Source organism: Mytilinidion resinicola, assembly GCF_010093595.1.
Source record: "Mytilinidion resinicola strain CBS 304.34 unplaced genomic scaffold BDZ99scaffold_36, whole genome shotgun sequence".
Taxonomy (NCBI): Eukaryota; Fungi; Ascomycota; class Dothideomycetes; order Mytilinidiales; family Mytilinidiaceae; genus Mytilinidion; species Mytilinidion resinicola.
This window is the reverse complement of record NW_022985472.1, coordinates 312,743-328,272: the sequence shown is the minus strand read 5'-3', so window position 1 is coordinate 328,272 and position 15,530 is coordinate 312,743. Positions and strand designations below refer to the sequence as shown.

Genomic DNA, 15,530 nt, shown 5'->3' with positions numbered 1-15,530 from the left:
GGATGGACTGGGTTGCTGTGTTGATTGAGCGTGCTACGGGGCAGACTATGAGCGCGTACCTTCAAGAGAATGTATTTGAGAAGCTGGGGATGGCGTATACGAGTTACATTCGTGACGTGCGTAAAGCGCCCAGAGAGCGTATCTGCGTAGGGAGCTTCGGGGCGTTTGCGCCCGTTTGTCCGGAGTGAAATAGGCCGATGGAGAATGCTGTGGCGGGGGGGGGGGGGGGGGGGGGGGGGGGGAGGCAGCATAGGCCTTGGGGGGAATTGGGGACGCCTGGTGGTAACACGCTAATAGGAAAGTGTCGCGATTTCGAGTGGGTGATATATGAACTATAATAGGACTACGTATAATTCCCACTCTGGACAGTGTGAGGTGGTCCCGATAGTGTTTTATAGCTGAAAATGGTTCAAAATTTTATCTGATACGCGTTACGAAGTTGGGTGCCTGAGACACCATATAGGTTCTTTGGTTAGCAAGCACCAAAAATTCTGAGGGCAACAGACAGCATTCGATTTGGTTAGTGTAACGTTCTCTGAAACTCTTATTTGAAGCCTAAGGAATAATAATCAACTTAATTCCAGGACTTGATACTCGGAGAACGAAAGTCGTTGTCTGTCAGTAGACTCTTGAAAGGACTAGGGGTGGGTTGGAAGTACAGATAGTAGGGCCCGGAGAAGATGTTTCAGGAGGTGGAACGAGTAGGAATGTCACGGGAGCGCGCGTCGTTAGTGTCCACTAGTGCTACAGCGCACCCGTGGACGTTGCTTGCTTTTTATACCCCTCCTGCCCTCAACTATCCGTCATTTCCTAGCTGCTTCCTTGAACTCTTTCCTCGATCGTGTAGTTGTGCGTCGCACAGGACTAGGAAAGTAATGTGCATGCTACAAATTCACTACCTTCGGCTGTTTTACTGAGAAAGCCTGGACCTAGTAGAAACCTTGTAGCCCACGCAGGTCTTTGGCAATCGAGGGAAGCACTACGCTAGGGCGAACAAGTAAAAACAGATAGCTCTGTTCAATCATGGCTTCACAAGGCACAACCTACGAGCGCTACAAAGCGGACACGAATCTCTTCACCACCTGGCTTGGGAGGGCAGCAAAAGGCTGTGGTTGGAAACCATCTTCGAAGCCCAGTGAGTGTATCTCGCGCCTGCAGCTACTTGGAGATTGTCGGTGGGTATGAAACATGAGAAAGCATAGTTCGCTAACCTTGGCGTAGCACCTACTACGAGTACCCCGACGCCTACCCCGACGCCTGAAATTGATGCGGCAAAAGGGCCACGAATGAAGGGCAAAGCTCGTAAGCTTGCTAAAGAAGTTGCGAAGGAAATCCCTCCTGCTACCAGCAAAGCTGCACCAAATGAGTCTGGGCCAAATCGAAGATATGCCATCACCACTGAGGAACTTCTCACGCAAGTAGACGTGGTCGCCACATCTCGTAGCTCGGCGATGCCCGATGCGATACGTAAAGCTCTTTCGGGTGCTATCGCAGCCCGGCAGAGATGCGCTGCTTGGTTCGAGAAGACCAACTCAGGGACTCGTGCTAAGCATATACCCAGTGAGTTGAATGGACGCTGGCCATTGTATCCTAATGAATATGACAGAGTCGTTGGACGGCTACCAGTACTTCATCGGAGTGCTTCAACGAGCTTTGAACAAGCTCGGAGTTACCACTCCCGCAGCTTCTAGCCTTGGCGCTGTGGACAAAGGCGAAAATGACTTTACCTTCATGCGTAACGTTTTCGAGGCGCTAGAAGTTGAAGACATCTCTGAAGAAGAGGCGACTGAAGCCCTTCAGCCTAGTGCTGCCGTCCAAAGCAATCGAGCTAAGGACTTGTATGAACTCGCAGTGGATGCGAACACGGAAATTGCCTTTACAACCTTTTCGCTATTCGAAGACATTTACAGGATCCGAACGGAGCTTAAACAGGTGTGGACGCAGTTTCGCGATGGTCAAATTCAGCTGCTCCAAGCCTCTGTATTGACGACAGCTGCCCTGGAACTAGTAGACCAGGCCGAGAAAGAAGTCTATCGGGCATTACTCGAATACCAACAAAGTGACACCAAACACATACAAAGACCTTGCTGGACTTATCTATGCCAATGAGGCTCTAAGCAGAGGCCAAGATTCCGATTTGATGCCCCAGCCTACCAAGGTCAAATTGGTGAAAATGGAAGATTTTCACAAACTCCGGGACCTCTATGACAGTGACGACAATAATACAGATCTACCACCAACTAGGAGCTTAGGGATTCCTCTATTCGATGAGTTCGTACTGCTATCCACTGGTCGTACGCTCTTGAAGTTAGCACAGTACAAAGATTTCATTAAAAAAACCGACTGGCCATATCCCGTTCTCAGAATATAACTCAACTATATCAGTCGCCCGGAGCTACTTGATGATCCGAGAATTCAAAAGTTCGTTCAACAAGACGAGTTCTTGTGTCAAGTTTTCCTCGATATGATGCTGGATGATGAGATCAGACGTCCATATTAAACGGCCCGAAAAGAGCTTATCGGAAGCAAACTACTAGTCTTCGAGTATGACGACCCGTTTCACACGGTAATGCGACGACTATGGTCAAAAGGAACCGAAGCAACACGGATGATGTTTGCTGCTCAGGTCTTGTGGGACTTGCATGAAATTTGCTACTTTGCTTCTTCTCTTCTTAGTATCATGAAGGCCGCCTCGAGTCAAGTTCAAGACTCGTTTAAGTTCTTTGTTGATTCATCTGGAACTTTGGATACCGAAGAGGTTAGATGGTTGAGTGAGGACCAGGATCTCATCATGAAAATATATCAACGGAAAAGCCTCAATCTCGTCGAACCGCCAGTGATCATGCTGAAGGCAATGACGATGGAAAAGTTCAGCTCTCGGCCGCAATCGGATCACGGCCTTTCCTCCAAGATGTTGAAAACCCCGAGGAGAACCGCCAGATGGGGAGAAAATGCCAAAAAGATCAATGCAACTAAGATGATTGAGCCCAACGCAGACTCAGACTTCTTGTTAAGGGCAAACCCCCTTTACGCCGGGACTCTTCTTGTCGATGTTGGAGCCATGGTGGAAGAGGCCGGAGTTGCCTTGGCAAACCATCATCTGTCGATATTCACTCAGGTTGAAATTGATGTGAACTCTGTTGTATTGTAGATGCCGTAAAGGCGGACTATATAGAGGAACGAGATGAACTATCCCTTAGGGCGCTCCCTTGGTCGTTCCTTTGGCAGCAAGGAAGGCGCCAAGGAAAGGCACTCCCTTTCCTTGCTGTCTTGACAGCAAGGAAGCACCACAACTCCGTAAGGAAGAGTAAGGGATACCTAGTGAACCGTATGAGTTGCTGATCCTAGGTTGCTGCAACCCGAGTTATTCTGCGTCGCCCATCTCTACAACGCCCTCCATAGGTTCGACCTCCTCGATGTACACTGGACTGATATTGATCGGATCATCGAGCAGCACAAAGGCGCTATTTTCGCCAATGGCATTTCCAGTAGTCCCAAAGACGCGGTGGCCCGGTTTTCCTACCGAACAGGGCTTTCAACACGGAATTTTCGTCACTTCAACACGAAGATGCCATGGAGATTTCGAACCACGTCAGTGACTCAGGCCCTTCGCGGCTTCTTTAGCTCAAAGGAGTCGTTGTCTCGCCTCACGGACAATCTACGAACCCAAGCTGAGTCACACCAGCCGAAGGTCTACGGCCAGGGTCCGGAACGGTCAGCTTCTCTAAAGACTGGCAAAAGCAACAAGACATCGATACTCACACCGCGCCATTCCCTTCTTGAGATGGGTCGCTACATTGAAGCCATCCTGCCCGACGTCGAACTGGACTACGCTACCCTGACGAAAATCTTCAATAAGCTCCTGAAGCAACTTCGCGCACGCATACTATCCAAGTTCGGTATTGATTATCCTACCATCCAGCAGTATCCTGGCGATTCGAATGATCATAGCTTATTGCTTGTCGTCTTGGGAATCGTCACAGAGGCAAAAGAAGTGTCGACGAAGCGATACAGAGGCAAGAAGACTGAGAATGAAGACGGGAATGACGTATGGAAGAATGCTCCGCAGGTGGTCCTTGCGAGGGATATGCTGGAGACGTGCATCGGGAGACTCTAGGCTGAGCCCTCGGCACGCTTAGGGGCTGGATTTTGAATTCTGATCTAGGCTAGTCGGCAAGTGCTTATGATTCATTCTCCACGCTGGCAAAGCTGCACTAGTGGGTTAGGAGAAACCATGATATGTCATCGAAGATGAGGGTACAATCAGATTGGAAAGTACGTTCCTTTCTTCAACGTCCCTGCTACTGCCTAGTCTCCTCTCTCAAAGCAATGGATGGGCGCACTATTTGTCCCCGAGAACGTAAATCAGACTGGCTTCACCGTTCACGTGACATAGACCTTCTAGCCTCTCGTTCCCCCATGAACGAAACCTACCACGGTTGCACTCCCGCCCGATCCACAACCAGTCCGACCCGATCATCTCTGGCCCCCTCAACAACATCTTTGATAAACACCCCGCCTATTTCCGGCCCCTGCGCCCCCATCTTCTTCATAGCCTCCGGCCCCGCCCCTGTCAGCCCCGTTGCCAGCAGCCCAGGCGAAATGCACCATGTCTTCGCTCCATGTTCCTCCAGCCTATTGCACCACCCCCGCATCTGCATGTTCAGCGCCGTCTTGCTGCAGAGGTAGCCCCACGGGTACTTGAGCCCAGGCGGGGGGTTCTTGCCAGCAGTCGCCGTAGTCAGCGACGAAAGGCCGGACGTCACGAAGAGGAGGCGTGGGGCTTTGGATTTGAGGAGCAGGGGCTCGAAGACCATGGTGATGACTTGGGTGCTGGTTACGTTGAGGTTGTAGGCGCGGTTCATGGCGGTGCGGATGGAGGCCGGGGATTCGTCGGTCTTGTCGGTGTCGAATTGGCCGCCTGGGATGTTTGTTAGGTTCATTTATGTTGCAAAGAGTTGTGGAAGAGATGGGTATGTACCTGCGTTGTTGATCAAAACATCAATGTACCCGACGCTGGACTTCACTGTCTCGAAGGCTGCGGTGATGGACTCGTCGCTCTCGATGTCCACCTGCAGCGGCACGAGCTTGCTAGCGGTATCTGGGATCTCTTTCTGAAGAGCAGCAATGGCATTGTTGACTTTCTCGATTGATCTTCCGCCTAGCAAGATAGTATATGGACCTTTGGAGGATGCATAGAGGGCTTTCACGGTCTCGTAGCCTATCCCTGTATTTCCACCAGTGATGAGAACGATGGTGCTGTCAGACATTGTAGTTTAAAAATTGCAGGTACTTTGAGCTATTCGTAGGAAATGTTTTTGACAAATTTGGGTAGGATGTCGACTCTTATGACTCCATTGGTACGCCCGGCCTTGGGACGCCTAAGGGTCCGAGACCGAGTTCGGCGATAGTGGCGGACTTAAGAAGCTAAGCTTTCAACCACTCACAATTCGCACATTGTCAGCGTTTTTGGGGTTCGATCACCGGGTTACCATGCGCGGGAGAGTTGAAGTGAGATGTGCATGTTTCGTACATGACTATGACATGGGCGAGGCCATCGTCGGTATCCACGGAGACACTGCGCCTCAGTCTACCAAGCTTCATAAGGGATCCATGAGTCTAGCAGCCTCTCATGGAGATTCGCGCAGAACACAGTCCTCTGTTTGTCGAACTCCTACTCTTTTTTTACTTCTCTGGCTATGATTCCTTGAAAAAGCTGTCGGTAATAAGTCGAAGACAGCCCGAGTCTTTGTTTTCCCGTATAACAAAGGGAAAAGCGAGATCCAGAGGCACTTACACTTGACCACCCTATGGAACATCTTTAGCCAGTCTCATCTCTTCCTTCGAACTTATGAAGTGCATTCGGCGATAAGTATGGTGGACGACGCTTGAAGCAAATTGGTTGATCTCCAGCTCCTGCGAAGAAACGAGCCAGTCGTCAAGTTGCTGCTCCTGGTCCACCGGAAGATCCCTGAGCCCAAGTCGTACACATTCCTCCGATCGGAGATGGCATCGGAGAAAGGCTACAATTTAATGCTAATTTATAGCATCCGCGGCTAAGATACGGGGCCAAAGTATCGAATCTTTCAGCTGCCATGTGATATCAAACCTGCCATCGCTCCCTTACAACTCCAGGAGTACGTGCGGGTATCGTCTACATATATAATGAGACCTACCCTAATCTGTCTTCTAGTATGCTCTTTATGAAGATGGGCAGCATGAGATCATAGATCGAAGAACGTGTGGTGTCAGGTTGAGGTTGGTGGACGGAGTTGGGATGGATGTGGGGCGTAATTTCACTAGCAGTAATCTACGCTAGCACAGAATTGGAGGATACATTACCGCCCTTGCTACCCGCTCTTCCCATGATCCCCTTCGAGCTCTCCGCCTCATTCGCTCAATCCTCCCCATAATTCGCGACGCCAACTCGCCGAATCTCACGATAACTTTCCCCAAAAGCGTCTAGCGCCGAGATATCAGTTCTGGGGTAGAAGTAGGCTAACAATAATTTTCCATGATCGTACTTTTGCCAATAAGCTCATCGGCACGTAGAATATCTAAGATAAGCATTTTCTATAAATACGAGGTGTAAGAGCGAGGATTGCGCTGATTGGTATATGTGACTTGCCCATGTCTTGGGTTACTGAGGGGTCGGGTCTCATCAGGCAGAAGATGTTCTACGATCCTCAACATCGCGTGCTCCTCAAGCAACCAGAACACGACCGCTAGTATGAACCGTGACTAGACATCTTCCCTCGCACAGACCGAGTCGACATTGATTTCACTCGGGATGGGCTATGGATTGTTCGAGGCTGGTCGCAATGGTCCTGGCCACGCCGATGAAGGCGTCAGCCGAAACGACATCCAGGACGATCCCACGGAATGGAACACCGAATGGCCAAGGACTCAGGGACCTCGAGAAGACACCGATACAGTGCAAGATAAAGGCCTAGATGCGCTCGGGAACTCGAGCGATGTTTGGGATAAGATGAATCCTGATCAGTCAGACTTCAACCCGGAAACTCAGGTTCGGATGCTTGAGATACATCGTGCACAGATAGGAGGATGCGAATATACGATTCGTAATTTCAACGTCGATGATCTCGAAAGCCTTCACTACAAAGCTCTCTCATATGCATGGGGACAGCCATCCCATAACCCGCATACCATCGAGGTATCTGGAAACCCCTTCTATGTCAGCAGGACTCTCTGGAAATTCTTATCAGTCTCGGCAAACAAAAACCACCACTTCTATGGACTAATATTTATCGATGCCATTTGCATCAATCAGAGCAGAAGCAAAGAGAAAAGTCAACAGGTGAAGCTCATGGGTAACATTTATAGGAATGCCGACAGTGTTATTGTATGGCTAGGATGCCAGGACTACTTAGAGCACTGGCGTTGCCACGATTTAGATGTTGTCTTGACCAAAAGAAAAGGCCCTGAAAACTGGGAAACAAGCGAGCATTCTCTTTTCCAGGACATCTGTTCAGAACCCTACTGGACTCGCCTTTGGGTTGTACAAGAAATCATGCTAGCCCGGGAAATCACGATACAATACGGCCATTGGAGCTGGCGATGGTCAGATTTCTCTCGATTATTCGACTACGACGCATTCGTCTCCAACCACCCTTTCAACAATTCGGGAAAGAAAGTAAAGACTAGACACATTCTTCATGGGCAACCTGTACTCAACTGGGGCAAAGCTGGGCTCATCTTTGGGCATAAGTACGAATGGGATCGAGCGAGAAAACCTATTCCGGTATGGAGGGCGACGTACGACTTCCGAGATCAAGGCTGCTCTGACCTAAGGGACAAGATCTGGGGCCTTTTGGGGATCTTAGATGCTCCAGGGATTTCGCCCGACTATGGCCGTGTGTCTGTCTCCAGGCTGTTTGAAAATGTTCTGAAGCTGGGATTGAATGAGCTACATGAAGAGGAAATCCATGAGAGTGTTGACGCTTACACGTCTGAAACAGCATCATGGAATTTCAGAGACAACATTTCTCGGCGACAAAAATCGTTCATCTGGAGCCTGAGGAAGATGTTAAATATCGACGATCGAGTAGCTGATATCATCATTGAGCGCGTGTGTAAACATGTCGGGATATAAGGCGAGACCGTTGCAGCGGAGGGTACCATCGTTGCCCTCTCGTCGCTGAAGGGAGCCTTTAACAACCTGGAACGAATACAAAAATTTCATCTTAAGGTAAATGGCCATGAGCCGCACTTTGAATCATGGTTTGGTTGAGACGTACCGTTTTCTATTTTGCTTCCAATTCGAGGTTTTGGTGAAATTTGTTCGGCTTTAATAGGCTTTTTGTGTTTCTTCTCATGGCTGTTGCATTAATAACTCTTTCAACGGGTATTTCGCCCTTCAGAATTGGGGGAAGTGATGCTGATCCAAATCTGGACTAATAACACCAAAAGAGGCTAGCATCCTCTCGGGCTCGGCCTGAGCGCCGTGCGGCATGACGTGAAAGCTCTTCTTTGATGACTGTGCAGTGAACATCGCTTATCATAAATAATATATCTACTCGTCCTTCATCAGTGGAAAAACACAGACATACAAGGACTAACGCCACACTGAAGTAGAGACATTGTTTTCAACATTGTCCCAACGACAACAATCCCGGCTGCCGATCGAAGCACATCGCCTCTTCCGGCCATCATGGATCCATCAGCAACCTTCGCCAATTGTCAAGTCCACCAAAGCACCAGCGATACCTTCCAGCATGAGTGCCACACCAATACCAGCCAGTATGCCGTCCAGGACCTGGAGAAGCAAATCCGCGAGAGAAATAGCCGCGGGTGGCGAAAGATCGTCATCAACTTCACTCCATCATGGTTCTCTGTGAACATGGGCACGGGCATCGCCTCCATTCTCCTTCATAACCTACCTTATAACGGCCGATGGCTATATTGGATCTCAGTGGCCATTTTCTGCCTGAACGTCCTCCTATTCCTCACTTTCTTAGCGATCTCAGTCCTCCGATATGTCATGTTTAAAGGGCTCTTCACATTCATGATACGGCATCCTGTGCAATCGCTCTTTGTCGGGACATTTCCAATGGGCCTAGCTACTATCATCAATATGATTGTCTTCGTCTGCGTACCTGCATGGGGTCCTTGGGCAGTAACCTTGGCTTGGACTCTCTGGTGGATCGACGCAGCCATCTCCATCACGACATGTTTCTCACTCCCCTTCGTAATCATGAGTAACCATAAATCCGATCTCTCAACCATAACGGCGGCATGGCTCCTCCCCATTGTCAGCACTATTGTTGCATCCGCTTCCGGCGGCATCGTAGCCGAAGTCCTTCCAAACCCTCAGCACGCGCTATGGACGGTTATCATCTCTTACATCCTCTGGGGCACTGGCTTCCCGCTCGCGATGGTAATCTTAGTCATGTACTTCCACCGCCTAACCATCCACCACCTCCCACCACGCGAGGTGATCGTCTCAGTCTTCCTCCCACTCGGTCCGATTGGTCAAGGCAGTTTTGCCTTGATGCAGCTCGGCAAAGTCGCCTTGAAGATATTCCCAATCACAGGAACCTTCGAACCCGATAGCGGTCGCTTCTTCTACAATCTCGGGAACTACGCAGCCCTGATAATCTGGGGCTATGGGCTCGTGTGGCTCTTCTTTGCCCTCGCGAGTATCAGCCGGAGTAGATTCCCCTTCAACATGGGTTGGTGGGGTTTCACGTTCCCGTTAGGGGTGTATACAGTCGCGACGACTACGCTCGCAAAAGATCTACCAAGTGATTTCTTCAAAGTGCTAGGAACGATCTTCTCGGTGACGGTCGTGCTTTTGTGGTTGACGGTCTTCCTGAAGACGCTCCAGCGGGCGGCTACAGGGAAGTTGTTCTTTGCTCCTTGTGTTAAGGATTATGAGGCGCAATTGGCACAGAAGACAGCAGGGTCGGGTATGGCAGAAGGTGATTCAGAAGCACAGTCGAAGTCATGATAAGAGTAGAAATGCCAGCCCCGACTGTTTGTACACTAATCTCAACTAGTTCTGTTTATACATTTCTCTGCCTTCAGCGCTTCCTTGTTTACTACTAATCGGCTCATATGACGTGCATTCCTCTCATTAAGAGATAATTGGAGAAGCCTCGCCTCGATAGGCACAATGTCAAGTCACATGCCTATCACATGACCTCTGATCAGGCTTGGCTAGAAGACGTAAAAAGCTGCCACAAACATGCTGTCCTGCTTTAGACAACTTTTCCATTGGGATTTGGGCAAACTACAGTTATCGAACTCCTTCATTGGTTAGATCAACAGTGCGAATAGCCAGATCTACGGCAGTGTCTGGTTCTCGTTCATCATCATTTCAAATTGGACACTACCTGCGCCCATTCTCATGCCCTCACTCTATCATCTCCCCCGTGCTGTCAACACTACCGCTCTTTCCCCTGAACTGCCAACGTTCGCCATTCCACATCCCTGAAGCTCATCATCCTCAACTTCCGTTGACCCCTCCGCGCTCCAAGCCCCTCCCAACATCATCGGGCGTTTCTTCAACATATTTCACAGTTCTGCCGCCTAGCCATTGTCAGTGCTCTCGTCGTCGAGGTGTTTTATCTTCCCAAAACCCAGGCGGCACCATGGCAGAGTGTACAGTGGAATTTTGATCCGAACCATGGCCGCCTTTCGGCCTCTCTTTTGATCATCCACTGCCAGAACCATGCAGGGTCCAGTGAATCCTTTTTGATCCTCGGACGAGGGCTTCCACGGAGAAGGAAGTCTAGGTGGACGAGGTCGAGGATTTATAGGAGATGTGGAGGACGGGATGTAAGGAGCACGTGGAGAGCACGTGAGACCAACAGCTGAGATATGACATCCCCGGAGGATGAGACCACACGATGGCCGCTCAGGTAGATACTGGGTACAAATGGTAGCAAAAGTATCGAATCGAACCGCATGAAAGCCGTTTTGGCAGACGTCGGGAGGAAACGATCACGCAGTGTCCCATTCCAAGGCAAATAGACTGTATGCGCTCGCCCTGGTCACTAGTGTCAACAAAATCAGCGAACCAAACCGCGTAAAAGTTAGATTGGTAGACGAAGAGTCGTTGGAGATACATTGCGTGCCCGACCACGCGTCTATGCAGCCTTGGACCCTTCCCTGTGAGAATGTGAGTAATTCTTTCGGATCGAGTCGTGCATCACTATGGACACTATCGCCAGCGTTTGGTATTGGAAGATAACCATAACTTTTCTTGTATTTTCTTAGTTACACCAGCTACCATATCTCCTCAAAAGTGCCGCCGTTGCCTTTTGTACTTCCCATGGACCCCCAGAACTCTGCACACGTTATGCTGAGCCACAGCTGTCTTAGTCTACCTAGCAAGTTTGGAGGTCGTTCAGAGGGATCAAACTCCGTGTCTTCCAATCTGTATGAATGTGCTGAAGTACCACTGACGTCGGCCGGCATCCATAGAGACTTATAACGGAGTACTGTATCAGTAGCTCTGCACGAGAATTTGTGCGCCTAGTAGGGTCCTGCATATATGACACCACCCTTCGGAATTCCTTCCTAGACTTCCTGAATCTCGAGATCATCGCATTTGTGTGGGCGGGAGCCCGCATATCGGTTTCTCCTTACCTCTTGGTTCGATGAAGGGAGGAAAGTCTTGCAATACTCCATCTGTTCTTTGAAGTAGTCCCCAAGCGCCTTGTTCTTGGGTGCTTGGTGGTTGTAGATCTGAAGGAACTCTGGCAGGTCGAACAGCAACTTATTCCCGGCTTCATCAGCTGTTAGGAAGGCGTAGCGTAAAGCATTGGCCTTGTATTTGTGACATTCTTCAACTTTGATCTCTCGGTGTTGGATGATTGCGATGGTCCACTCTCCGGTCTGAATCGGTCGCGGGCGTTGCATGTCCAGGCCACCCGCTATATCCCAGTCCTTCGGATCCATCTCAATGTACGCGAGGCCGAAGAGATAGGCTGGTAACGCGTTGACCTGTGTTCTTGACCAGGGGGTTATCAGCGACAAGCATTCAAATATCTTCCAGTAGTTACTTACATGACCTGAAAGTGCAAAGCAGTAAGCCGCTGCTAGTGCTGTCAACGCCTCTTCCTCTTCTTCCCATTCCTGTCCCCTCTTCGCCAGATATTCAATGAGCCGAGCCACCCCTCGCACTAAATTTTCGATGCTAAGGTGGTGATCCCACAATGCGAATGTAGAAACGTCATAGCTACCAGCGCCAGTAATAATGTAATTAGTCTGGGCCAGGAGTAGCTGAATGATCGGGCTCTTGCTCCGCATATCGACGCTGCTGCTATAAACTATAGGAGATATGGGCGGGGGTTCTCTGAAAGAACGGCGAAAAAGTTCCGGCGAGACTATTCGAGCTAAAATTTCAGAGCTGGCGTTCTCGATATCCTCTAACGAGAGCTGGTTGTCGAACTTGATGATCTCATGAAGGAAGGGTGCCGATTTGGACACTTGAGCAAGGAAATCTAGGGTAGCGTGGACATTCCACGTGAGATCCACAGACTTTGGTTTCACGATAGCGATGAGGTCTTTCACACTTAGGTTGCAAATTGACGTGAACTCTGTTTGATTTGTGAAGCCGTACGAGCAGACTATATACTACATAGGGAGCGTAGGCATAAGTACTAATTAGAGGCAGCAGTAGGCAGCGGTAGGCAGGGTAGGCCACCGTACCCCAACCCCTCTCTGTAGAAGTTGTAATTGGCTAGGCACGTAGGCCGGAAACCCTGAGTTTCACCGTCGACACTAGAAGATCGGGGAACATGCTCAAATCCAGCACTCCGGAAGCCATGTTGATGTCTGGGTGAGCGAACAGGAAATCGCGGAATGTCTGGAAGAAATCAGTCGAGACCTTGATTCCTGACATCCAGGCCTGATGTCTGGGATCGTCCAAAGTACGGGATAGGATGTTTAAAGTTTCTTGGAGCACACTGGTGGTAGAAGAGCCAACAGTACTGCGCGGAGGGTTCGAAGAAGACAACTCCAGCGCCACTGGATCCTCGTCGTCCAGCCCAGCTTGGACACGTCCCACCCATCCCAGCCCTGGCCAGGCTGATTGTAGAGTCTTCAAGTCTATGAGGGGCCAAAGAGAGTACTGTGGAAGCAACTCGCCGAACCTAGCATACCAGTCGCATCCATTTTTTCTGCCATATGTAGAAAGGTATTCAGAAGCTGTTATGGGAGCCATCGTCCAGCGTGCAGCTTGGCGATATCCATCTTTGTCAAGGGTTTCGCTGTTAGAATCGCCTAACTTGACGAAACAATACCGAACGGCAGCAGGATTCGTGATATCAATGATCATGTTGTCATCAGGAACGAAATCATCTTCACGCCCATCATCGCCATCGCCAAAATGCACACTCCGCGGATAAAGGAGTATTCGGCATTCCGACTAATTTTCAGCTCTGAAGTCATGCCAAGTAATACGCAAGTTGTGATAAATGGGAACTTCGATGAGTAGAAGTCATCACAATCGGCTGTTCCAACAGGCACCGGATTATAATCGTCGCCACGGCCGCTTCGCTCCATTTTGTCAAACCAACCACCTTCTTCGGCAAGCGCTTCGGCGGTCTTAAGCTCATGGCGGAGAAGTGTTCGATTTGCTGGGTCTTGAAAGATGTTGAGCGCCGCGAGATAGCCTATGTGTCGGATCAGTCTTTGGATAGTCCTTGCTAGGGCGGTCACTTCGAGACCCATGTTCTCTTCACTTACTGGTCAAAAGTTAGCTGTCGTCGTACATGCTTGGATGAACCGCGGCGACAAGCCCACAGTATCTGTCTCCAATCTTTGCAATGATGTAGACCTGATGTGGCTGCGCCATAGTGAGATGGTGATGTAGCTGCGCCATAATGAGATGCAATGGCCTGCAACCGTTTTGGAGTTGACAGGTGTGGTGTAGGTGTGAGGTGAAAGGTGGGGCGCCTCTCTGGAGGAACTCAGCGCGCGGCAGATTCCGTTTGCTGCCTGGTGTATTGTGTGGCCGCACTCTTGGCAATACTTTCATCCGAAGTGAGTTGAGAAATGATAGAAGATTCGAGATTCCACTTTGGAGTCATTCATTGTGTTGTGTAGACAGTGGAGTAGTGACAAAGTTTTACTTCCATTCACACATTACGAACACTTCACCTGGCCAAAACAAACTGAACTTGAAGTCCTAGTAACTGAAGGGCTATTCCGATTCCAACAGGAAAGCAGGAGATAGTTCCTTCCGTCTACTTGCATGAAAACCTCGATGTCGTGATCTTCATTGACTCGCTGTCTGAACTCACAAGTGACTTGTCATAAGTGAATCGGAATACGATTCTTCAACAATTCCCTCGATACCTATCTCAGATTCCTTGCTTTGATCTAGAATCCTGTAGGCATTACCCAGCCATCTAGCTGCCAGCTTCGTCATATGCCAACGCCGATCCGTCCATATCTAGCTTCTCTCTAAGTCCAGAATCAGCCACTGCAACTACTTGCAATGCCTCTTGAAGCTCATCGTTCCCGCATTGCGTAACCGAAAAGCTAGTGTAGTTTATCATCTCCGAAAATTCGGCCTCGATCTTTGCGTGGGCTACGGTGCAGTTGGGCAAATTCTGCTGTAGGAATTCTGCTAGGTCTACTGTCTTCAGATCTCCATGCTCGTCAGATGTGACTTAAGGCGTACCGAATCCCACCTATTCGGTTTTCCATCATCGAGGTTGCTTCTTGGGTAATCAAGACTGTCAATTCGCCTTGCCGAATCGGTCGGGATTCTGGATAGGATTTGCGACTTCCTCTTGCAACGCTCTTTGCTAAACGGTAAAGGTCGGCTGGCAGAGGATTAACTAGATTCTCAGACTTTACGATCGTCAGCATTTGGTAAAAAGAATCGCCGAGGCGGATGAAAAAAAACCATTGACGCTGAAACGTACCTGACTTGATGTGCGAAGCAGAAGGCCACGGCGAAGCCAGTTAACCCCATGTCGAATGTGATAGGTTTGTCCAAGTCCCAGCAATAGGGATGGTTGCTCACTAGATACTTGATGAAGTTGCCAACTCCTCTGACTATGTTTTCCACAGACAGATAATTGTGTAGCAGTGGAAATGCAGCAACCCTGACAGAGTCACGCAGGGAAAACACAAGGTCATCGTCTATGATGGAGTTCGCCCAAGGGCAACCTCCATCTCTGAGACGCAGCATTTTCTCGTTCTGGCCGCAAACCCAAAGCAACTGAACGACCGGAACCCTCACGTTTGTTGAGTATCCATTGTTGCGAGGAGACGTGAACTCGAAGTCCTCGAATGCTCGCTGGTACAATCCGGGGAAATGAAAGCTGCATCCAAGCGCCTGTGCGACGAGTTTCATCGTGTCATCAACGCTATAATGCATATCGAACTTAATGAGTTGGCGTAGGAAGGGCCACCCCAGAAGGCGAAGACTCAGTTCCTTTGGTGAGACGAGCAGATTGCCTGTCAGATCTAAAGTTTTGGGTTTCACCAACATGACAAGCTTCGTTGACTGCAGACTCGGGCAATTTAGTGAACACGGTCAAGTCCAA

The 15,530-nt window shown here is 49.6% G+C and overlaps 8 protein-coding genes across 8 annotated transcripts in view; 5 read left to right on the top strand and 3 right to left on the bottom strand.

Annotated features, from left to right (window-relative positions):
- The window catches only part of BDZ99DRAFT_528080 (beta-lactamase/transpeptidase-like protein), a gene marked incomplete at both ends in the record, with an annotated part of 1,052 nt that extends 864 nt beyond the window's left edge, over nucleotides 1-188 (top strand). The window contains one exon of the mRNA XM_033726335.1: nucleotides 45-188. Coding sequence (XP_033568832.1) covers nucleotides 45-188 — 144 coding nt within the window. The remainder of the gene's footprint in view (nucleotides 1-44) is intronic.
- An 835-nt stretch (nucleotides 189-1,023) lies between these two features.
- BDZ99DRAFT_528079 (uncharacterized protein) lies at nucleotides 1,024-2,109 on the top strand (the record flags this gene model as incomplete). The annotated part of the gene is made up of 3 exons (XM_033726334.1): nucleotides 1,024-1,171; nucleotides 1,222-1,560; nucleotides 1,607-2,109. 3 exons carry the CDS (start codon nucleotides 1,024-1,026, stop codon nucleotides 2,107-2,109), a joined length of 990 nt encoding a protein of 329 aa, XP_033568831.1.
- A 571-nt stretch (nucleotides 2,110-2,680) lies between these two features.
- BDZ99DRAFT_528078 (uncharacterized protein) lies at nucleotides 2,681-4,117 on the top strand (the record flags this gene model as incomplete). Its single annotated transcript, XM_033726333.1, has 3 exons — nucleotides 2,681-3,142; nucleotides 3,201-3,307; nucleotides 3,349-4,117. The coding sequence occupies 3 exons, from the start codon at nucleotides 2,681-2,683 to the stop codon at nucleotides 4,115-4,117; spliced, it is 1,338 nt and encodes a 445-aa protein (XP_033568830.1).
- Nucleotides 4,118-4,221: 104 nt separating this feature from the next.
- BDZ99DRAFT_577313 (NAD(P)-binding protein) lies at nucleotides 4,222-5,327 on the bottom strand. The gene is made up of 2 exons (XM_033728680.1): nucleotides 4,982-5,327; nucleotides 4,222-4,921 (listed from the first exon to the last, which is right to left on the bottom strand). Exons 1-2 carry the CDS (start codon nucleotides 5,268-5,270, stop codon nucleotides 4,431-4,433), a joined length of 780 nt encoding a protein of 259 aa, XP_033568829.1. The 5' UTR covers nucleotides 5,271-5,327; the 3' UTR covers nucleotides 4,222-4,430.
- Nucleotides 5,328-6,462: 1,135 nt separating this feature from the next.
- BDZ99DRAFT_214554 (HET-domain-containing protein) lies at nucleotides 6,463-8,482 on the top strand. The gene is made up of 2 exons (XM_033713385.1): nucleotides 6,463-6,493; nucleotides 6,553-8,482. Exon 2 carries the CDS (start codon nucleotides 6,791-6,793, stop codon nucleotides 8,111-8,113), a length of 1,323 nt encoding a protein of 440 aa, XP_033568828.1. The 5' UTR covers nucleotides 6,463-6,493; nucleotides 6,553-6,790; the 3' UTR covers nucleotides 8,114-8,482.
- Nucleotides 8,483-8,580: 98 nt separating this feature from the next.
- Nucleotides 8,581-10,081, top strand: BDZ99DRAFT_512741 (C4-dicarboxylate transporter/malic acid transport protein-like protein; the record flags this gene model as incomplete). The annotated part of the gene is made up of 3 exons (XM_033724652.1): nucleotides 8,581-8,760; nucleotides 8,800-9,929; nucleotides 10,020-10,081. Exons 1-3 carry the CDS (start codon nucleotides 8,672-8,674, stop codon nucleotides 10,079-10,081), a joined length of 1,281 nt encoding a protein of 426 aa, XP_033568827.1. The 5' UTR covers nucleotides 8,581-8,671.
- A 3,088-nt stretch (nucleotides 10,082-13,169) lies between these two features.
- On the bottom strand, nucleotides 13,170-13,885 carry BDZ99DRAFT_469373 (uncharacterized protein). Its single transcript, XM_033721479.1, has 2 exons — nucleotides 13,717-13,885; nucleotides 13,170-13,643 (listed from the first exon to the last, which is right to left on the bottom strand). Exon 2 carries the CDS (start codon nucleotides 13,531-13,533, stop codon nucleotides 13,303-13,305), a length of 231 nt encoding a protein of 76 aa, XP_033568826.1. The 5' UTR covers nucleotides 13,534-13,643; nucleotides 13,717-13,885; the 3' UTR covers nucleotides 13,170-13,302.
- Nucleotides 13,886-14,195: 310 nt separating this feature from the next.
- On the bottom strand, nucleotides 14,196-15,337 carry BDZ99DRAFT_577310 (uncharacterized protein; the record flags this gene model as incomplete). Its single annotated transcript, XM_033728679.1, has 3 exons — nucleotides 14,196-14,608; nucleotides 14,667-14,829; nucleotides 14,885-15,337. 3 exons carry the CDS (start codon nucleotides 15,335-15,337, stop codon nucleotides 14,382-14,384), a joined length of 843 nt encoding a protein of 280 aa, XP_033568825.1. The 3' UTR covers nucleotides 14,196-14,381.
- Between the last annotated feature and the right edge of the window lie 193 nt (nucleotides 15,338-15,530).